Here is a 17,038-nt window from a genome sequence, read left to right as displayed (position 1 = left end):
CTGGTGCATTTGCATGTTGCCCATGACATAAGGTAGTGGAAACTGAGCTGTTTTGGGTTTGTTTCTGCTACTACTATTGCTATTTTGATAATGCTAGTCTACTGAATATGAACACAGAAGAAAGGGTCTGAGGGGATCCTACTATAGATTGCTGAAGCTTGTCACCTCCACCACCAACAGATTTTACTAGGGCTGTGCTTTGAGCAATCATTATGTGCTGATACAAAAGTGGGTAAAGTATTTTACTCACTACATTATGAGATTTTAAATATGCATATTTTTTTTTTCTCATAAACTATCTTTTTAAAAGTGATTAGTGATATGAGGAAAAAAGATTCTCAAATAGTTCCAAAAAGGAAAAAAAAAAGATAACCTTTTTCGTTCTGGTGTGATTGCCAAGTTATTTTGTCTTGTTCTTTTTTCTTCCTTAATTTCTATCCACAAATAAGCATTTTAAGCTGAATAACTCCATTACAGATTTGACTTTTTTTTATATCTTCTCAGTTCTCACTATTCTCTAATCACTTCTCTCCTTTTAAAACCCCGTTTTAACTAATTCATTGACTATGTCTTAAATAATCAATCGAAAAGATAATGCATATTTGATTCCTTTTTTGTAATTTAATCACTTTTTGTTTCTCTATTAAATGAGTTTAATCAACGTTGAAGAACTAGTCTTATTGAGTTGATATATATTAATGAACCTACTGAACCAAAAGAAGAAAAAACAAACTTATTAATGAGCCAATCATATCAAGTATTGATGTATATATTTTGTTTGAGAAAAACATTTATTTTTTTCCTTACATAGTTCATTTTTTACGCATATTCAAAAAAAGAAAGACGTGTAAAAGTTTAGTGTTGGTTTTCTGCACCTACCATTATTTATTGATAACAATTTAACATATATCAGCAAATAATTGTATTTTGTTTTTGAACAATCAATAGAACAATCTCAACAAGCCGTTAAGAATTTCTAGCAAATAGTTGTATTTTTTGTTTTTGAGGAGAGCAAATAGTTGTATTTAATTATTGATCCGTCAGTTATAAAATATGAATGTTATTATTGGATATAATATTTTTTTAATAATTAGTTAGCAATATTTTTTTTAAAATAAAAAAATATTTTTTTAAATTAATCATACCAATAATAATATGATTCCAATTCTCATACCATATTTACCTCCAAATTTGCATTTGACGCGTGCAATTACGTCAATAGCAGAGAGTTAAACGTTGACGGCGATTAAAAACGCCACGTCATCAAACAAGGAATGGGTCCCAGCTCAGCTGAACCCACCAAACTGAAGGTTGCTATTGCTAAGCTTAAAACTTCTACAGTACACGTTATGCGGGTGAGAGTGTGTTTAATGACCAACGGGTCATCGAAAGTTGTCTGATATTACTTAGTGAAGAAGACGTAGAAGAAAGACCAATATATATAAGCCTCGCGTGGAGGTTTTGGCTCCCTATTCGCTCTCGCAATGGCTCGCTTCCTTTCAGTCCTCTCCGACTCTCACCTCTGACTGACTTTACCAGTACAACCCAAACCCTAACCCTAATTCTTATTTCACCCATCTTCATTACATTTTCTTTTTCTTAAAATCGCTCTGATTTGAATCCATAATTGGGTTTTTTTTCAAGTTTCAATCGGTTTTTTTTTTTTTAATTTCTTTCGGTCTTCAATTTTTATTGTTATATTTGGGAAAACGATCAACAATTTTGGTTATTTTCGGCTTGAGATTTTATGGGTCGTAAGTCTTCAACCTCGCTCGCTCCTGGGTTTCGATTCCATCCAACTGATGAAGAGCTTGTTAGCTATTACCTGAAACGGAAGGTCTGCGGTAAACCTGTGCGCGTCGACCCTATCTCCGTCGTTGATATTTATAAGACCGAGCCTTGGGATCTTCCTGGTTAGTACTATATCTTTTTCTTTCGAACTTTGTTCATCCTATCTAAATTTTGTTATTGTTTTTGTCTTTTTAACTTTTTTTTCGTCTTTTTCTTTTACTAGGTAAATCAAAGCTGAAGTCTAGGGACTTGGAGTGGTATTTCTTCAGTGCTTTGGATAAGAAGTATGGAAACGGTTGGAGGACCAATCGGGCTACTGAGAAAGGGTACTGGAAGACTACCGGGAAAGACCGCCCCATCAATCATAAATCCCGAACTGTTGGGATGAAGAAAACCCTTGTCTTCCATACTGGGCGAGCTCCTAAAGGCGACAGAACCAACTGGGTCATGCATGAGTACCGCCTCGAAGATGAGGAATTGAAGAACGTGGGAATTCAACAGGTTAGGATGTCTTGGCTTTTGTTTTTCGTTTTTGGGTGTTTGTCATTGGACCGGTATTGATTGTTGTATTTTTTGGGTTTTGTATGGAGAAGGATGCGTTTGTGCTCTGTAGGATATTCCAAAAGAGCGGTACTGGGCCCAAGAATGGGGAGCAGTATGGGGCACCTTTTATTGAGGAAGAGTGGGAAGATGATGAGGTCCCGACTGGTGAAGAGGTGCAGACTGGTGAAGTGGTACTTGGTGATGGTGCGTTTGTTGACGTAATTGAATCTAATCAGGTCAATCCTTCTTCCTGTTTGTTCCTTTTGATTTATGTCTACCTTTTTAAAATTTTCGGCTAAGTTATTGGGTTGCCTGCTAGAACCATCAGATGATGTAAATAGATTTCATTACAGTAGCTACATTCAACTCTGTTGTTGCTGGTCTAATAGTCTAGGGTCCTTGGAATGTTTAAGAATTGGTTTGGGTATTGTGAACAGAACACTTTCAGTTAAACTTTATTTCTTTATTGAGCAATTCAGTAGTTGTTTAGCTCAACTTTAGTGCATTGTCGAGGTGATTAGTAGTTGGCTTTTGATAACTGTAGCTTGTTCTTTTTGGTTGAAATTCTTCTTAGTGTACTTTTGCACAGTATTTAATCTTGTATGGCTACTTAAGTGCCAGTAATCTTGTGTTGGCTACATATGTGCCTGCATCTTGTGTTGACTTCGTAGTCCATGCTTCCCCATCTCGTATGTTGGACGTTAACAATTGGTTAACCGAGGAAGTGAAGACGCTAGATATTATAATATTTCTGCCGGTTTGGATATACAAAAAATTGGAAGGGAATTTTAAGATAAATATTTGCTTCTCAAAGAAAAAACATTAATCTATGTAAAAACCCTGATAGTGGTCAAACATTTAATGAACTGGATACTAATTCATTATGGTATGTTTTGAGGGATTTAAAACTTGAGAAGGGTAAGCTAAGCATTGGCATGATTGCATTGGGATGTTTGCTGTTTAACCCTCTTTGAGATTGCAACAATGTAATGAAGGTTTGCATATTTTTATCGTTGTTTTTTCGGGTCACCTTTCTTATCAATTGTTTTTTCCTTATTGTATTGCTATCTTTGTACTTTATGTCACCAGTTTTTTTCCCTCTTGATTTTTACAATTGCCTCTGGGTTTGCATTATTGTGAAACATTCCTTCTTCATTTTCAGACTTTTGGCACAGTTGCTCCATCAGGAATTGGTGCCCTTCCATTGAATATTCATCATGAAGATGCAAACAACTATCTTCAGAACATTGGAGACCTTGCTGAAGATGCTCCATCAGAAGTTGCTCCTCCACCAGCTTTCTATTATGGTGAGACAAGCAACTATGTTGAGCACTCTGGGGACTATGCTGAAGATGGTTCGAAGCCTATTATAGGCAGCGAAACTTCAGATCTTGGCGAGAGAGAGAATTTATTTGAATTACCAGGGCAATATGCGATGAATACACCGGTCAAGGATGAATACTATGTTCAACCAAACATTAGTCAAAATCCAAATCCTGCTGAAGAATACTTTGTTCTACCAAGTAATAATGGAAATCCTGTTGATGTCGATTATTCACTTGGTGAACAATATCTAGATGCCGCGGACAGTCTTCCATTTGATGAGGGATTATACCTAGAAACCAATGATCTTTCAAACCCTATTGAGGCCAATCCTGCAGAATTTGATATTCTTGATGAGTGCCTAAACTACTTTGATGCAAATGAGGACATCTCTCAGTACCTGGATTTTGATATGTGGACCGAAAATAATGTTACTGAAGAAGGGCTTCCTTTGCAAACGGTAATTTTCTATAATTTTCTTAGGGTTATTATTTATTAGATTGAATATTTTGGCACAAATGGTTTGGGTGGGTTTTTTTGTTTTTGTTTCAACTCTATTCTCTATTATTTAACAGCCGGTGACTGGAGAACCTGAGGCTGATCCCATAGGAACCAAACAGTGCTTGGAAGAACATACTGATACCAGTGGGGCTTCTTCTTCAAATCAAAAGGCAGATGTCAAGTTTGAGCCTGGTAAATAAGATTTTCATACTGAATTGTGAATGTTCTGGCTTGGTGATATGCTTTTAAACTTAAAGACACATACAAGTAGAGCCCTAAGGCCAATCATTAATTCTTTTCTCGTATTCATTTCTTTTTTGTGTTACTTTTTTTGCAGACTTTAAATATCAATTCAGCAAACAAGCTAGTCAAATGTTGGGAAGCATCCCTGCTCCTCCTGCATTTGCAGCGGAGTTTCCTACTAAAGATGCGACTCTCCTGAGTTCTGTTGCACAATCTTCCAATTCAGTTCATGTAACTGCTGCCATGATCAGAATACGAAACTTAAGAGTAGATGGCGATAGGATGGGCTGGTCTTACGGAAAGAATGACAATGTTGACATTTTCCTATCTGATCTTAGTTCTGCTTCTATGGTTTCTATGGTGCCAATGGCTGACACACTCTCTGGCAAGGCAGCATCCGTGGTGACAAAAGGCTTGTTCTGGTTTTTGTTCATTTGGGTATTAATCATTTCTGTGAGCTTTAAAGTCGGGAGCCATATATGTGCCAGGTAGAGCATCAGCAGTTAGGAGTACACGGCATAAGTATCCAAGAGAGATTTTGCAGTAAATCCACCTCGATTACCTCTTTAGGATCTTATGCGAATCGGGTTCAAATAATCTGTGTGTACTACATTACTACTTAACTAACGATTTTTAAATTTGACAGATGCAAGGCGTGTTTGATTTATTTGTTAGTTGTATCTTACATTATTTTATTGTAAGTTCGTAATGAATATACTTTGGATTAAAATATATAATATGTATACATCGTAGACTTGTAGATGGATGAATGATTTGTGTAAATGAATTGTGGTTGTTAATTTCAGTGTTCCACAATTGCAGTGGCCATTTTTAGAAGTGGCTAGAGCTTTGCAAAATTGCTTTATATGCCTCTACTTGTTTTTCTAAAATGCTCCTTCTGTGGATAGACCATTTTAAAAATGTCATGTAACAAATATTTTCTTTGGTCTCTTGCATCTCTGTATTCTTACACTTGTCATACACTGTTTGCTCTTAGCTCTACTATTTTGGCATGCTACTCAAAATTGTTATGTTACAATTTTACTTGGTGATGATGCCTAGTTGTAACTTGTGAGGTTGAAGAAATCAACTCTTGGTTTATGACCAAACTTCTGAGGTTACTTGTTTTCTTTGTGATTGGCTATTTTCACCTTCATTATGCATTTACCAGTAGAAGTTGTATATTTTATTGAGCAACGTCCAAACTCCAAACTAGTAGTACTACTTTATATTTAAGAAATATCACTACAGAATCAATATTACACAAAACCAAACTTAAAACGTTATCTATTCAATTTTTACAAATAAATTCACAAGCAAAAGTGAAAAAAAGTAAAAGAAAAAAGGCTAAGGTGTCAATTTTATAGTGGAATTGAGACTCATTATTATTACTATTATTATTTTTTTTTCATGAGAACTAAGGCTCATCATCTCAAAATTTTACAACCAATAAACTCTTTCATGCTTAATCTACATGATTTAGCTTTAATTTTTATCCCTTCTCTCATTTGGTCATTTATCATAATTTCATATTAATTCTGAGGATAAGAGTTACTTTTTCTTCCTTACATCTCTCCCGGAAGCATTGTGTCCTCTTGTATATCACAGTAACCAATGCCCTGAAATGAATAAACCACATTAGATGCCATATTATCAGCACAAATATAAAGCTTATGATATAACAAGTTTGTTAAACACCTCGCCAATAAGATGAGCCACACATCTCTTCTCAGCTACTAGTTCAGCTTCACTCTGAAAAATGTAGACAATTCCACATAAGATAATTGATCTGAAGTTATGTCACACTCCATAACTTGACATTATTAGTCTCTTTCTTGTTGTAATATAAAATAACATGATTATTTTGATGAAAATTGGTGAATTAAAAATTATCCATCATTTGACAAGAGATCAATGCTGTACTTTCAATTTTATTTTTTTCCTTGTAATGCTTTGAAACACCAGCTGGGAATGTCAGAAAGTCTTGGATAATAGAGTACCTTTGCTATTCGGTTTCGGAGGTAGTCATCAAATTGAATTTCCTTTACAAGTTCATAGTCACCATCTCCCTGAAGAATTGAAGGAATAACTTAATAAGAGCTGATAAATAAATATACACTGCAAAAAACACGAGCTTCTACAAAAAGCTTACCTTTGATCTGCATGGCATACTGAAAACAATATCCTCTGCTATGCCATAAGGATTTCCATTGGTGTAAACCTACAATTGAATAATAGAACTCTAAGAAATTGGGCCAATTTGAAGTGATTGCAGGAATTACATGAGTGAACTTGATCACATACTAATGAAATGGTTTTCACCATAATTATCTCAATATAAATGGAGTTGGGTTTCTGAAAGACTTTCACAGCATATGGATAACTAAGAATTACAGAAACTAGTTACTTTACATGTACAATAAACTTTACTTACTCCTGTAGAAAACCAATCACCCTCAGGGGTCGGTGTAACCAAAGATTTCATGGCATCAACAATTGAAACAGCAGTAGATGCTGCAGATGATCTTCCCCATTTTTTAATAAGCACCCCACCTCTCTGAAAAACAAATAAAATTTGAGTGGTTAAAGACAAAGACCATATAGGTAAGGTAATGAGAAAAATTTTCTGTTTCATGGAATTAGGTGTTCTAAAGTTCTTACCTTCTGAATTATTTCAGTGAACTCATTCTCTAACCACTTGTGATCCTTGATGACCTCTTTGACAGGTACCCCATCTATTCTAGCATTTAAGAAATCAGGAACCTGGTAGAAATTACAAGTAACCTCAGCCACAGCTCTATCTACCCAAAGCCTTCACTTCCTAACAGACCAAATTCTTTATATTACCTGAGTAGTTGAGTGGTTTCCCCAAATTGTCATATTAGACACTTTATCATAGAAAACTCCTGCTTTAAGGGCAAGCTGCATAAATTATAACCATCATTTCAAGCCTCCAATAGTTAAATCTTAATATAATTGATAAGTGTGATGATGCCTATAAAATATTTCTTTTCTACCTGACATTTTGCTCTGTTTTCATCTAACCGTGTTAAAGCATGGAAATTCTTTGCAGGTATGTCTGGAGCGTTTTTCAAACAAATTAGAGTACTACATGAAAAAAGAAAACAGTAATATCAGTAACAAGCATTACAATGAATTCCTTTTACTTTATTGATCACCTCCTCATGAAGGAATTCCTTACTTGGTATTACAAGGATTGCCAACCACTATAACTTTGACATTTCGAGATGCAACAGCATTGAGAGCTTTTCCCTATGATGTTGAAGATAGAAGAAATACATAAGAAGTTAAAACTTATTATTGTGTATGAAAATGGACTAATAGTTAACATCATGATGGAAACCTGTTCTGCGAAGATCTGTCCGTTTATGTCTAACAAGTCTGCTCGTTCCAGTCCAGGTCCTCGAGGCTTTGCTCCAATTAAAAGAGCCCATTCTGCATCTTGAAATACCTCATATGGATCAATGCCTATGCTGACCTCTCTCAACAGGGGAAACAAGGAGTCCTCCAATTCCATGGCAACTCCTGCACAGAAAATTGTTTCATCAATTAGAACCAAGCTAAACCTTTAGATTCCACCCCACTCTGATTTTATTAAAGAAAATTAGTTTAATTTTAGTCTTGAAAGTCATGCACACAAAATGTTGAACTGTATTTTACTAGAATAAGTTTTCGTCTGGTAACTCATGTGGTAATCTCCATATTATTGATACAATCTTTAACAAATCATACATCAGAGATAGAACAAATCTTGATTTTATGCAGCATGTTAAGAGTAAAATCTTTTCAAAACAAAATCTTTTAAGAAACAGACCTTCAAGAGCTTGAATAGACCTCTCAGATCCCAGTAATTTCAATGCAATGGGTTGGTCTGGACCAAAAACCTCACCAGCTGCAAGCTGACAATGACATGACAAAACATTTTAAAAAATATAACAAATAACTTGGTGGAATTCCAAAACAAAACAAACTTGGTTGTGGTCCAAAAGCAAAAATATAACAAAACATTATTTATAAAGAAGAATCACTTCCAATGTGATCTAGGCACACTTACTTTGAAAAGTAGATGATTTGATATCATCCCAGCAGCTCCTGAGACTGCAACATTAATTAGTTTCTTCCATGATTTCGTCTCTTCTTCCTGAGAAATTTGAAATACGTAAAAACAATTAGCCTTTACAATTATCAGAAGCCACCCAAAATTGTAGCAGAATAGATAAGCATAAGGCAGTTTGGCCTATCCTGTCTTCCACCCATAAACAAACTCATCAAGATTTTATTGTCTCTAGGCTTACGTTATATCAGAATTTGAAAAACTCAACAAAAATATTGACATACGAATTAACAGTTGGAACACTTGAGAAAAAAGAAAAAAAGAAAAAAAGAAAAGAAACACTAAGGAAACTCTGCTACACATATGGACAAACATATGACAGACAAATTTTAAAGCCATGCCAACCGACAAACTCCGAGAAATTATGGAACCAAATACTACCAACAACAGCAACAATAGAAATAACAATAAAGATAGTAAACCCAGTGATCAAGTTTGATGAAGTGAAGATAAAAAACTGACAGCTTTGAGATCATAAGTGAGGCAGAACACCCCATAGCACTCAGGCTTGTTCTTTGTGTCTTCAGCTTGTATTGGGATCGGGGCTTCAACTTGACTGAGAATAAATACGAATATAAAAATGAAATATTATATATATATATGTAAGATTACGAATTTATGGTAATAAAAGTAGTAAAAGGAGCTTACTTGGGAGCAACAGAGCAAGAAATTCTGGCATATTGAGTTGGAGGAAGAGGTCGAAAAGCACAACGTCGGTGTTTGTGAAGATGGTTGGACAAGAATGAGATCTGGGAAGATTTTAAAAGGTGGGTCTTGGAGTATGATGATGATGAAACATCAGCTACGGCCATAGTAGCAGAGGTAGCAGCCATTTTCAGAGAAACTAACAAATAAACAAAAGTGACAAAAGAAAAAGAAAAGGTGTTTGATAAAGAAAAGGACTGTCTGTTTTGGAGGGATAGAAGATGAGAGAGAGGTTGAAGATGATGTTGAAATATAGTAAGAAGAAGAAGAAGAAGGAGAAGAAGAAGATATTAGAAGTAATGGATAGTTTAAGCTAAGGCCATGCAAATGACAGTTGGGAACAAAACCTCATCTCTTTTTCTCTTTGTTCTTTGGATTTGGATTCTCTGTTTTTCCGTGGCCAGGATTTGTTGTGGCTGATATTTGATAACTCACACTTGGATGGACTTGTGTAGCTAAAAATCTTATACTATCACGTGGTTTTTACATTTTTTTTTTTTTAAAAAAAATTACTAATAACACAAGTTCATATTATTAATGATATTGTTTTTTATTTAATTTTATTTTTAGTAAGGTTGTTTGGTGCGTCGTTTTCTAGTATTATAATTTATAAGATCAATATCTTTAAAATAATGAAGCTTTAAAAAATTTAAAAAACATCACTAAAAAATACTATCGCATATGTTTTAATTTTTTTTTGACCATAAAACTGTTAGTAACATCTTAAGAGGTGGTATTCGAGTAGCCAGGGAAGAGATAAATGGGTCTGGACAAAAGAATCAAATGGTCTGTTTTCAACCAAGTCTGCCTATCTTATTCAAGACCTTGATCGGGCTCCCTTGTACAACATTGTTCCGGCACTATAGAACAAACTTTAGAACTCAAAGATTTTGGAGCGACACAAGGTCCATTGGTGGAGTATCCTTTCCAATACTCTACCCTTACGAGCCCCTCTTGCTAAGAGAATGAGTTTTGAGGAGGTTTCCTGCCCTATTTGTGGGGAGGCTGAGGAGACCACAGAGTACTTGTTCCTGTATTGCAACTTTGCCTTCCACCTTTGGCGATCTTCTCCTTGGGGGGTTATGCATGTTCTGGATTCAGGAGCCTGAATGTGGGACTGGGTTACTTTTCTATGGAATCTTAAATCCAGAGGAGTTGATACTGATGAGTTGTTCCTCTATGCCTCGATTGTGGTAAATACGATTTGGAGGGCCCGCAACAACAAGGTACATAGTAAATCAATGGGTAACATTAAACACTATATTGACTCTATTTCTTCTTGTTACACAGATTATGGCTCCTGCCTTCTTTCCCCTCCACAGTCTGTTGGGACTCAGGATTGGTCTCCGTCGCCGGAAGATTGTGTTAAAATCAACTGCGATGTCAAAGTCGGAGGTGAACTATGTGTGCTGTGGCGATTGCGAGAGACCATAACGAATCAGTTTTGTGGGTGGCGGCAAAAATGCTACACTTCTCTGACCTACTCATTGGAGAAGCTGCGGCCTGTCTTTTAGCCATGGAGACGGCGGTCTCATTGTATCATCCTTTTGTTTTGGTGGAGAGTGATTCAGAGATTGTTATCAAGAACCTAAAAGGGGATAACTCTATTTGGGGGATTGAGAACTATGTGCGTCATTGCAAGCTCCTCTCTACTTTTATGACTAATTGTAATTTTTCTTGTATAGCTAGAAACTGTAACTACGCGGCCCATAATGTGGCCAAATGGGCGTTTGCCAACAATGTTACGGGCATGGTAGAGATACATACTATACCTATTAATATCTTTTATAATGATCATGAGGTCTAACTTCAATTTTATTTATAAATGCATTTTTCAAAAAAAAAAAATATTTTAGATTTAAATAATTATTTTATATAGAGACATATGCATATATTAATATTATATATTTAAAATGAATAAAATATATTAAAACTATAAAAAATGAGAAGTTTTGGTAATGTAATTTAAAAAAGTAATGTATGGTGTAATTTAAAAATATGCTGTAAAATAAAAAAATAGAATTTTTTAGTAATATGTTTTAAAAATGGCTAATTAGTATAATTTAGAACTTTGACATGTATTAAATTATGCCCCCTGAACATTTTAGGCCGTTAAAAATTCTCCCTGAACTATTGAGATTGTTAGATTTAAGGACTTTTGTCTAATTTTAGTAAAAAAATTCTAACATGGATGAAAGTTCAAGGGGCATGATTTAGTACATATCAAAGTTTGAGGGACATGATTTGGTAGATATCAAAGTATGGGGAGCATGGTTTAGTACATAAACAATCACTGAAACAGTAAAATTTAATGAAATTAGACAAAAGTCCTTAAATTTAACAATCTCAATAGTTCGAAGGGAATTTTTAATGGCAAAAAAAGTTTAGGGGCACGATTTGGTACATGTCAAAATTCAGGGGAAAAAATTACTAATTAGCCTTTAAAAATAGAGTAAAAAATCAGTTAATAGTACTCTAAGTTAGATTTCACATGACTAATTTTTTTTTTTTTAACAATAAACATTTCATCCAAAATAATTAAAAATACTTGTTCAAAAAATATAAAAATAAAAATACTTCTAATTATGATCAGATGAAATTATTAATTTATAAAAATGCATTCAACCCATGTGTATTGTGTGCTTCTTCCACATATCTAATTTATAAACGTGGAGCATATATAAAATAAAGATATCTAAAAGAAACTGTATAATACAATATCATCTCACAAAAATCCTAACTTAATACAATTTAAAGTTATCGAGAAAGTAAAGACCAAAGCCAAACCATTAGTATCTATAACATGTAAATGTAACCCAAACACAAAAAACCAACCCAAAATTACGACTTACCTTTAATTAACGATAAAAATTCCTGCGAATCCTACAAAAATATTATAGAACACATAGAGCTAAACCATTTATAATAAAAGTTAAATTTTTTAGAAAAATATGAAATAAATATAATAAGAATGACAATTAGTGTTTTAGTGTTGACACATGTGAAAACGAACACGATATCATCATTAATCGTATCGATCCAATTTTGACACATAAATTAAAGGGGTAATTGCGGCATAAATACTTAATGTTTACAAATTTATACACTTAAATACCTAAAGTTTTTTTTTTATGGCAAAACCACCTAATGTTATATTTTAGTGTCTACCGTTACCACCACTCTGTTAAAGAGTTAAAACAGAGACACGTGGATGACCAAAATTTGTATGGTTTTTTTTTTTTTTTTTAAAAAAAAAAAAAAATCTATTAGTTTGTAAGAAAAAAGCTTGATATAAACATTTTAAAAAGAAACATTAAATTGATTAACAAACAAAAATCGATAAATAAACATAAAATACAAGATTCTTTTCTTCAAAACCTAAAAAGCTCGTTCTCCCAATTAAGAAGACGAACGAACGCCGGCAGTTGAGAAGACGAATGAACGTGGACTGAGCTTTCCACCTTGTGCTGAGGACGTCAAAATCGACAAGGGTGGCTTAAACTCATGCATCTCCGGCGGCTGCCTGGGGAAGACTCCCCTGGATATGGTAAATGTTGAAACTGGAACTTGAATGATAAATTATTATTTTGAAATGGCTTTTCGTGCCTTTTATATGTCTGATTGTTAACTTTTATATTGAGTATTATTTTAGTGTTATTTTTGTTTGGATATGTTAATTTGTGAGTTAGGTGTAATATTAAATTCTGGTGGGGTACTGTTTGTTTTTGGAAGGTAGTGTGTGTTCACATGTGAATTCATTGAGTGGAGTAGTTAATGTGGAATATTTTTTACTGTGGTAAAGTGAATATATGCTTTGGGAGTTGGTTTTTTTTGTTTGTGTGGGTCATGAAGTGATTTTTTTAATGCTGTAATTTTTTGGCAGACTTGGAATATGAGTTGTTCACAGTAATATTGCACCATGGAGGAAGATGGTACAATCATTTTGAAGAGAAAAAATATGAAGGGGGTGAGATTGATTATTTTGATTATTGTGATTGGCTAGATTTCAGCATGTCTGAATTGGAGAAATTTGCAGTGGCACTTGGCTATGATTTGCCTATTCAACTTTGGTGGAGGCCATATGGGAATTCGATGAAAGATGGTACACTGCTCATTTCAGATAAAGAGATTAGTCTAATGGCTTTTGATATGAAAAGAAGAAAATATAGAAAAGTTGATATCTTCCTAATAGCAGTTTTAGAAAATAGTAATATGAAGTCTTCTTGCACAATTGGGGAGTTCCCTGATGCTAATGTGCTTGCTAATATTGTAGTGAATCCACAACATGAAACCCAAGAAGCCCAACATGAAGAATTGAATGAAAATGTCCACCAAGAAGCTAATGAAGATGTCCATGATCAAGTACAAAAGACTAGGCCTTGGAAAGGAAAGAAGAAAGTTGCCATTGAAGATGATGATGAATTCGAAGAGGAAGAATATTCTCATCACAAAGAACATGAAATTGATTTAGAGAATACTACTAATCCAAGTATATGGTGGTCTTCAGTGACTGAATTATGCAATGAAAATCATGGAGATGATTCTGAAGGAGTAATATCTGAAGATGACTTGCACAGCTTGGATAGCGAAGACGAAAATAATCCAATTCGAAGGAGTGAGAACGAATTCAACCCAAAGTCAAACTTTGATGATTTTGAGTTTAAGAGATATATGCTATTTCCTACAATTGGCCATCTAAGGAATGCATTGAAAGAGGTATTTATAAAAACAAATAGACAGTACTCATTTGTTTTCAATGACAAACATAGGCTCAGAGCCAAATGCAAAGCTGAAGGATGCAAATGGTTTATTTATGCAAGATTAGTAAGTGGGGATAACAACACTGTTAGGGTTAACAAATTGAATAATGAACATGATTGTGGCATAGTCTTTGATAACAAACTTGTCACAAGTTCTTGGTTAGCCAGTCATTACTTGGAACAGTTTAGACTTAATCCAAACATGCAATATGAGGCCTTCAGGGAGATGATATCTAAGTCTAAATACAGTGACATCTCAGGTTCTACATTTTACAGGGCTAAGAAGAAAGCAAGAGATTTGTTAAATGGGTCGGTGAAGGATCAATATGCAATCCTTGACGATTATTGTAGGCAGTTGCTAGAAACAAACCCAGGAAGCACAGCTATACTTAAAACTAGACTGATTGATGGGAAAAGAGTGTTTGAGAGGGTATACATTTGTTTGAAAGCCTGTAAAGATGGATTTAATAAGGGTTGCAGGCCTCTCATAGGATTGGATGGATGTTTCTTAAAAGGCTATTGCAAAGGTATGTTGTTGGCTGCTGTTGGAATAGATCCAAACAATTCACAGTTTCCTATTGCTTATGCAATAGTTGAGAAAGAAAATACAGATTCTTGGACATGGTTTCTAAAGCTAATTGTTGAGGATCTTAACATTCAAAGGCCAAACATCTTCACAATGATGAGCGATAGGCAAAAGGGGTTAGAAAAAGCATTGTCTGACTTATGTGAAAGCTTCAACTCAGCAATCATGCCTGCAAGAGACCAATCAATAATAACATTGTTGGAAAAGGTTCGATTTTGGCTTATGTGTAGATTTCGAAGGAAAAGGGAAAGTGTTAAGAAATGGGTGGTTCCAGTTGATAAACGAATCCGTGACATTATTGAGAAAAATAAGAAGGTGGCAACACACTGTAACTCTGTCCTGTCAGGAAATGCAAAGTTTGAAGTGTCTTATCTTGGATCAAAGAGATTTGTGGTTGATTTGAAAAGCAAAACATGCACTTGCAGAGGTTTCCAATTGTCAGGCATACCTTGTCCGCATGCATTGGCTTCTATTAGGTCATCGGGTTTGGAAGTCATGGATTATGTTGATGACTGGTATAAGAAAGATGCTCATGTTGCTGCATATGCAGGGGTAATTGAACCAATGCCTAGTCCAGATATGTGGCCTGAAATCGGTCAAAACCCAATACTTCCACCTCCAGAGTATAGCCTACCTGGAAGACCTAAGAAAAAAAGAAACAGAAGTAATGATGAACCTCCTGCTGCTGTTATGAATCAACCAAGGAAGAGTCAACAAAATCATTGCAGCAATTGTAAGCAGACAGGACATTCTAAAAGAACTTGTGAAGCCAATGTTGTTACTAAGGTAGATATTTCATTTTTTTTTTAATTTATTATGATTGTGTAGTCTAATTTAATAAAATTGTCAATAATTTACACTATTTTTCATCTAATTTAGGATAATGCTCCAAAGAAGAGAGGCAGACCACCAAAGACTAATCCAGAGCCTGAGACAGTGAAACGGAATGCAAGGAGAAAGAAACAAATTGCAAGGGAACAAGCCTCTGTATCTCAACAACAAGAAGATTGAATTACTCATGCATGGAGAGAACTTTTTAGATGTATTTTGCTACCTATGGATATCATCTTCTTTAATGTATTTTTCTTATTATAAGACGCTATCATATTTTGGATGTATTTTGGTACTATGAGTAGCGTAATTTTTAATGTCTTTTTGGTTATTGTAAGGAGCAATGATACTTTTGATATATTTTGGTACTATGGATAGCAGGTTTAGTTAACAACTAATTTTTTGATCAATGGTTATTGATACTTTTGATATATTTTGGTACTTTTGATATATTTAGGCAGATAAAAATTGAATATCTTTTTCATTTTCCTTTTTTTTTAAGAAAATAATAAGTTTTCTTATATATTATGATTCAATTGCAGGCATAAATGTACAATATCAGCTATAAATTAGAGAGTTTGTAAGAAACAAAAAAGCAAAAATTTCATTCATAACCTGTATTTTTTTTATCCTTAATACATCTTTTTAATACAGCTAAGAGAAATTACATCTTGGGAGATCATGGAAGAGGAAATATTTACAAATCTAGCCATGACTATGACCATGACCATCTCCAATTACATATGTTAATTCTCTCAAATAGTAGTTTCCACATCCCATTGATACTTTAATTCGAAAAGCCTTCACCATAATCTTTGGTGCTGCTCTGAAATTACCTAGATTGTGTTCTAACTACCTAATTTTTCTAAACTGGCCTAGTATATATATATATATATATATATATATATATTTTTTTTTGTTCTGTCAGCTGGGTAAATCCAACCAAAATAATTGCTGCCACCATCTCTCTTAAATGCCAAAACAAAAAAAATTAGAAAACATCTTACTCTAATATTATGGTATCCTACGAACTTTTTCCTAGTTTTTTGTTTGTGTAAGCACTCCTTTCAATTCATGATAAGCCACTCTACTTGGAGTATAACTTGAGTTCCAAAAATTATATTTCTCTCTTTTGCTCTAGGAACAAGTTTACTGTCAATTTTAATAGCTATGATGGTCCCAATGGATGCTGCTCCTCCTCTGTGAATTCTCATATGGCCTCCACCAAAGTTGAATAGGCAAATCATAGCCAAGTGCCACTGCAAATTTCTCCAATTCAGACATGCTGAAATCTAGCCAATCACAATAATCAAAATAATCAATCTCACCCCCTTCATATTTTTTCTCTTCAAAATGATTGTACCATCTTCCTCCATGGTGCAATATTACTGTGAACAACTCATATTCCAAGTCTGCCAAAAAATTACATCATTGAAAAAATCACTTCATGACCCACACAAACAAAAAAAAACAACTCCCAAAGCATATACACTTTACCACAGTAAAAAATATTCCACATTAACTACTCCACTCAATGAATTCACATGTGAACACACACTACCTTCCAAAAACAAACAGTACCCCACCAGAATTTAATATTACACCTAACTCACAAATTAA

General features: G+C 34.3%; 3 protein-coding genes across 4 annotated transcripts; 2 read left to right on the top strand and 1 right to left on the bottom strand.

Moving 5' to 3' along the window:
- Positions 1-1,262: 1,262 nt before the first annotated feature.
- Positions 1,263-5,201, top strand: LOC115706004 (NAC domain-containing protein 53). The gene is made up of 6 exons (XM_030633497.2): positions 1,263-1,913; positions 2,015-2,292; positions 2,385-2,570; positions 3,497-4,117; positions 4,233-4,350; positions 4,496-5,201. Exons 1-6 carry the CDS (start codon positions 1,748-1,750, stop codon positions 4,891-4,893), a joined length of 1,767 nt encoding a protein of 588 aa, XP_030489357.2. The 5' UTR covers positions 1,263-1,747; the 3' UTR covers positions 4,894-5,201.
- A 403-nt stretch (positions 5,202-5,604) lies between these two features.
- On the bottom strand, positions 5,605-9,693 carry LOC115706014 (malate dehydrogenase [NADP], chloroplastic). The gene is made up of 14 exons (XM_030633508.2): positions 9,185-9,693; positions 8,999-9,092; positions 8,477-8,563; positions 8,237-8,321; positions 7,766-7,947; positions 7,604-7,674; positions 7,419-7,509; positions 7,249-7,323; positions 7,063-7,164; positions 6,836-6,958; positions 6,554-6,622; positions 6,402-6,470; positions 6,100-6,153; positions 5,605-6,020 (listed from the first exon to the last, which is right to left on the bottom strand). The coding sequence occupies exons 1-14, from the start codon at positions 9,367-9,369 to the stop codon at positions 5,967-5,969; spliced, it is 1,341 nt and encodes a 446-aa protein (XP_030489368.1). The 5' UTR covers positions 9,370-9,693; the 3' UTR covers positions 5,605-5,966.
- Positions 9,694-10,001: 308 nt separating this feature from the next.
- Positions 10,002-15,828, top strand: LOC115724609 (uncharacterized). Of its 2 annotated transcripts, XM_030653928.2 has the most exons (4): positions 10,002-12,788; positions 13,125-13,343; positions 13,515-15,373; positions 15,467-15,828. In XM_030653928.2, the coding sequence occupies exons 1-4, from the start codon at positions 12,746-12,748 to the stop codon at positions 15,596-15,598; spliced, it is 2,253 nt and encodes a 750-aa protein (XP_030509788.1). In that variant the 5' UTR covers positions 10,002-12,745; the 3' UTR covers positions 15,599-15,828. The 2 variants fall into 2 exon arrangements, with proteins under 2 accessions (XP_030509788.1, XP_030509786.1); XM_030653926.2 differs by having other exon boundaries at positions 13,125-15,373.
- Positions 15,829-17,038: the final 1,210 nt, after the last annotated feature.

The sequence above is a fragment of the Cannabis sativa genome, chromosome 1, assembly GCF_029168945.1.
Source record: "Cannabis sativa cultivar Pink pepper isolate KNU-18-1 chromosome 1, ASM2916894v1, whole genome shotgun sequence".
Lineage (NCBI taxonomy): Eukaryota > Viridiplantae > Streptophyta > Magnoliopsida > Rosales > Cannabaceae > Cannabis > Cannabis sativa.
The sequence above is the reverse complement of the archived record's forward strand: the minus strand, read 5'-3'. Positions and strand labels throughout refer to the sequence as shown.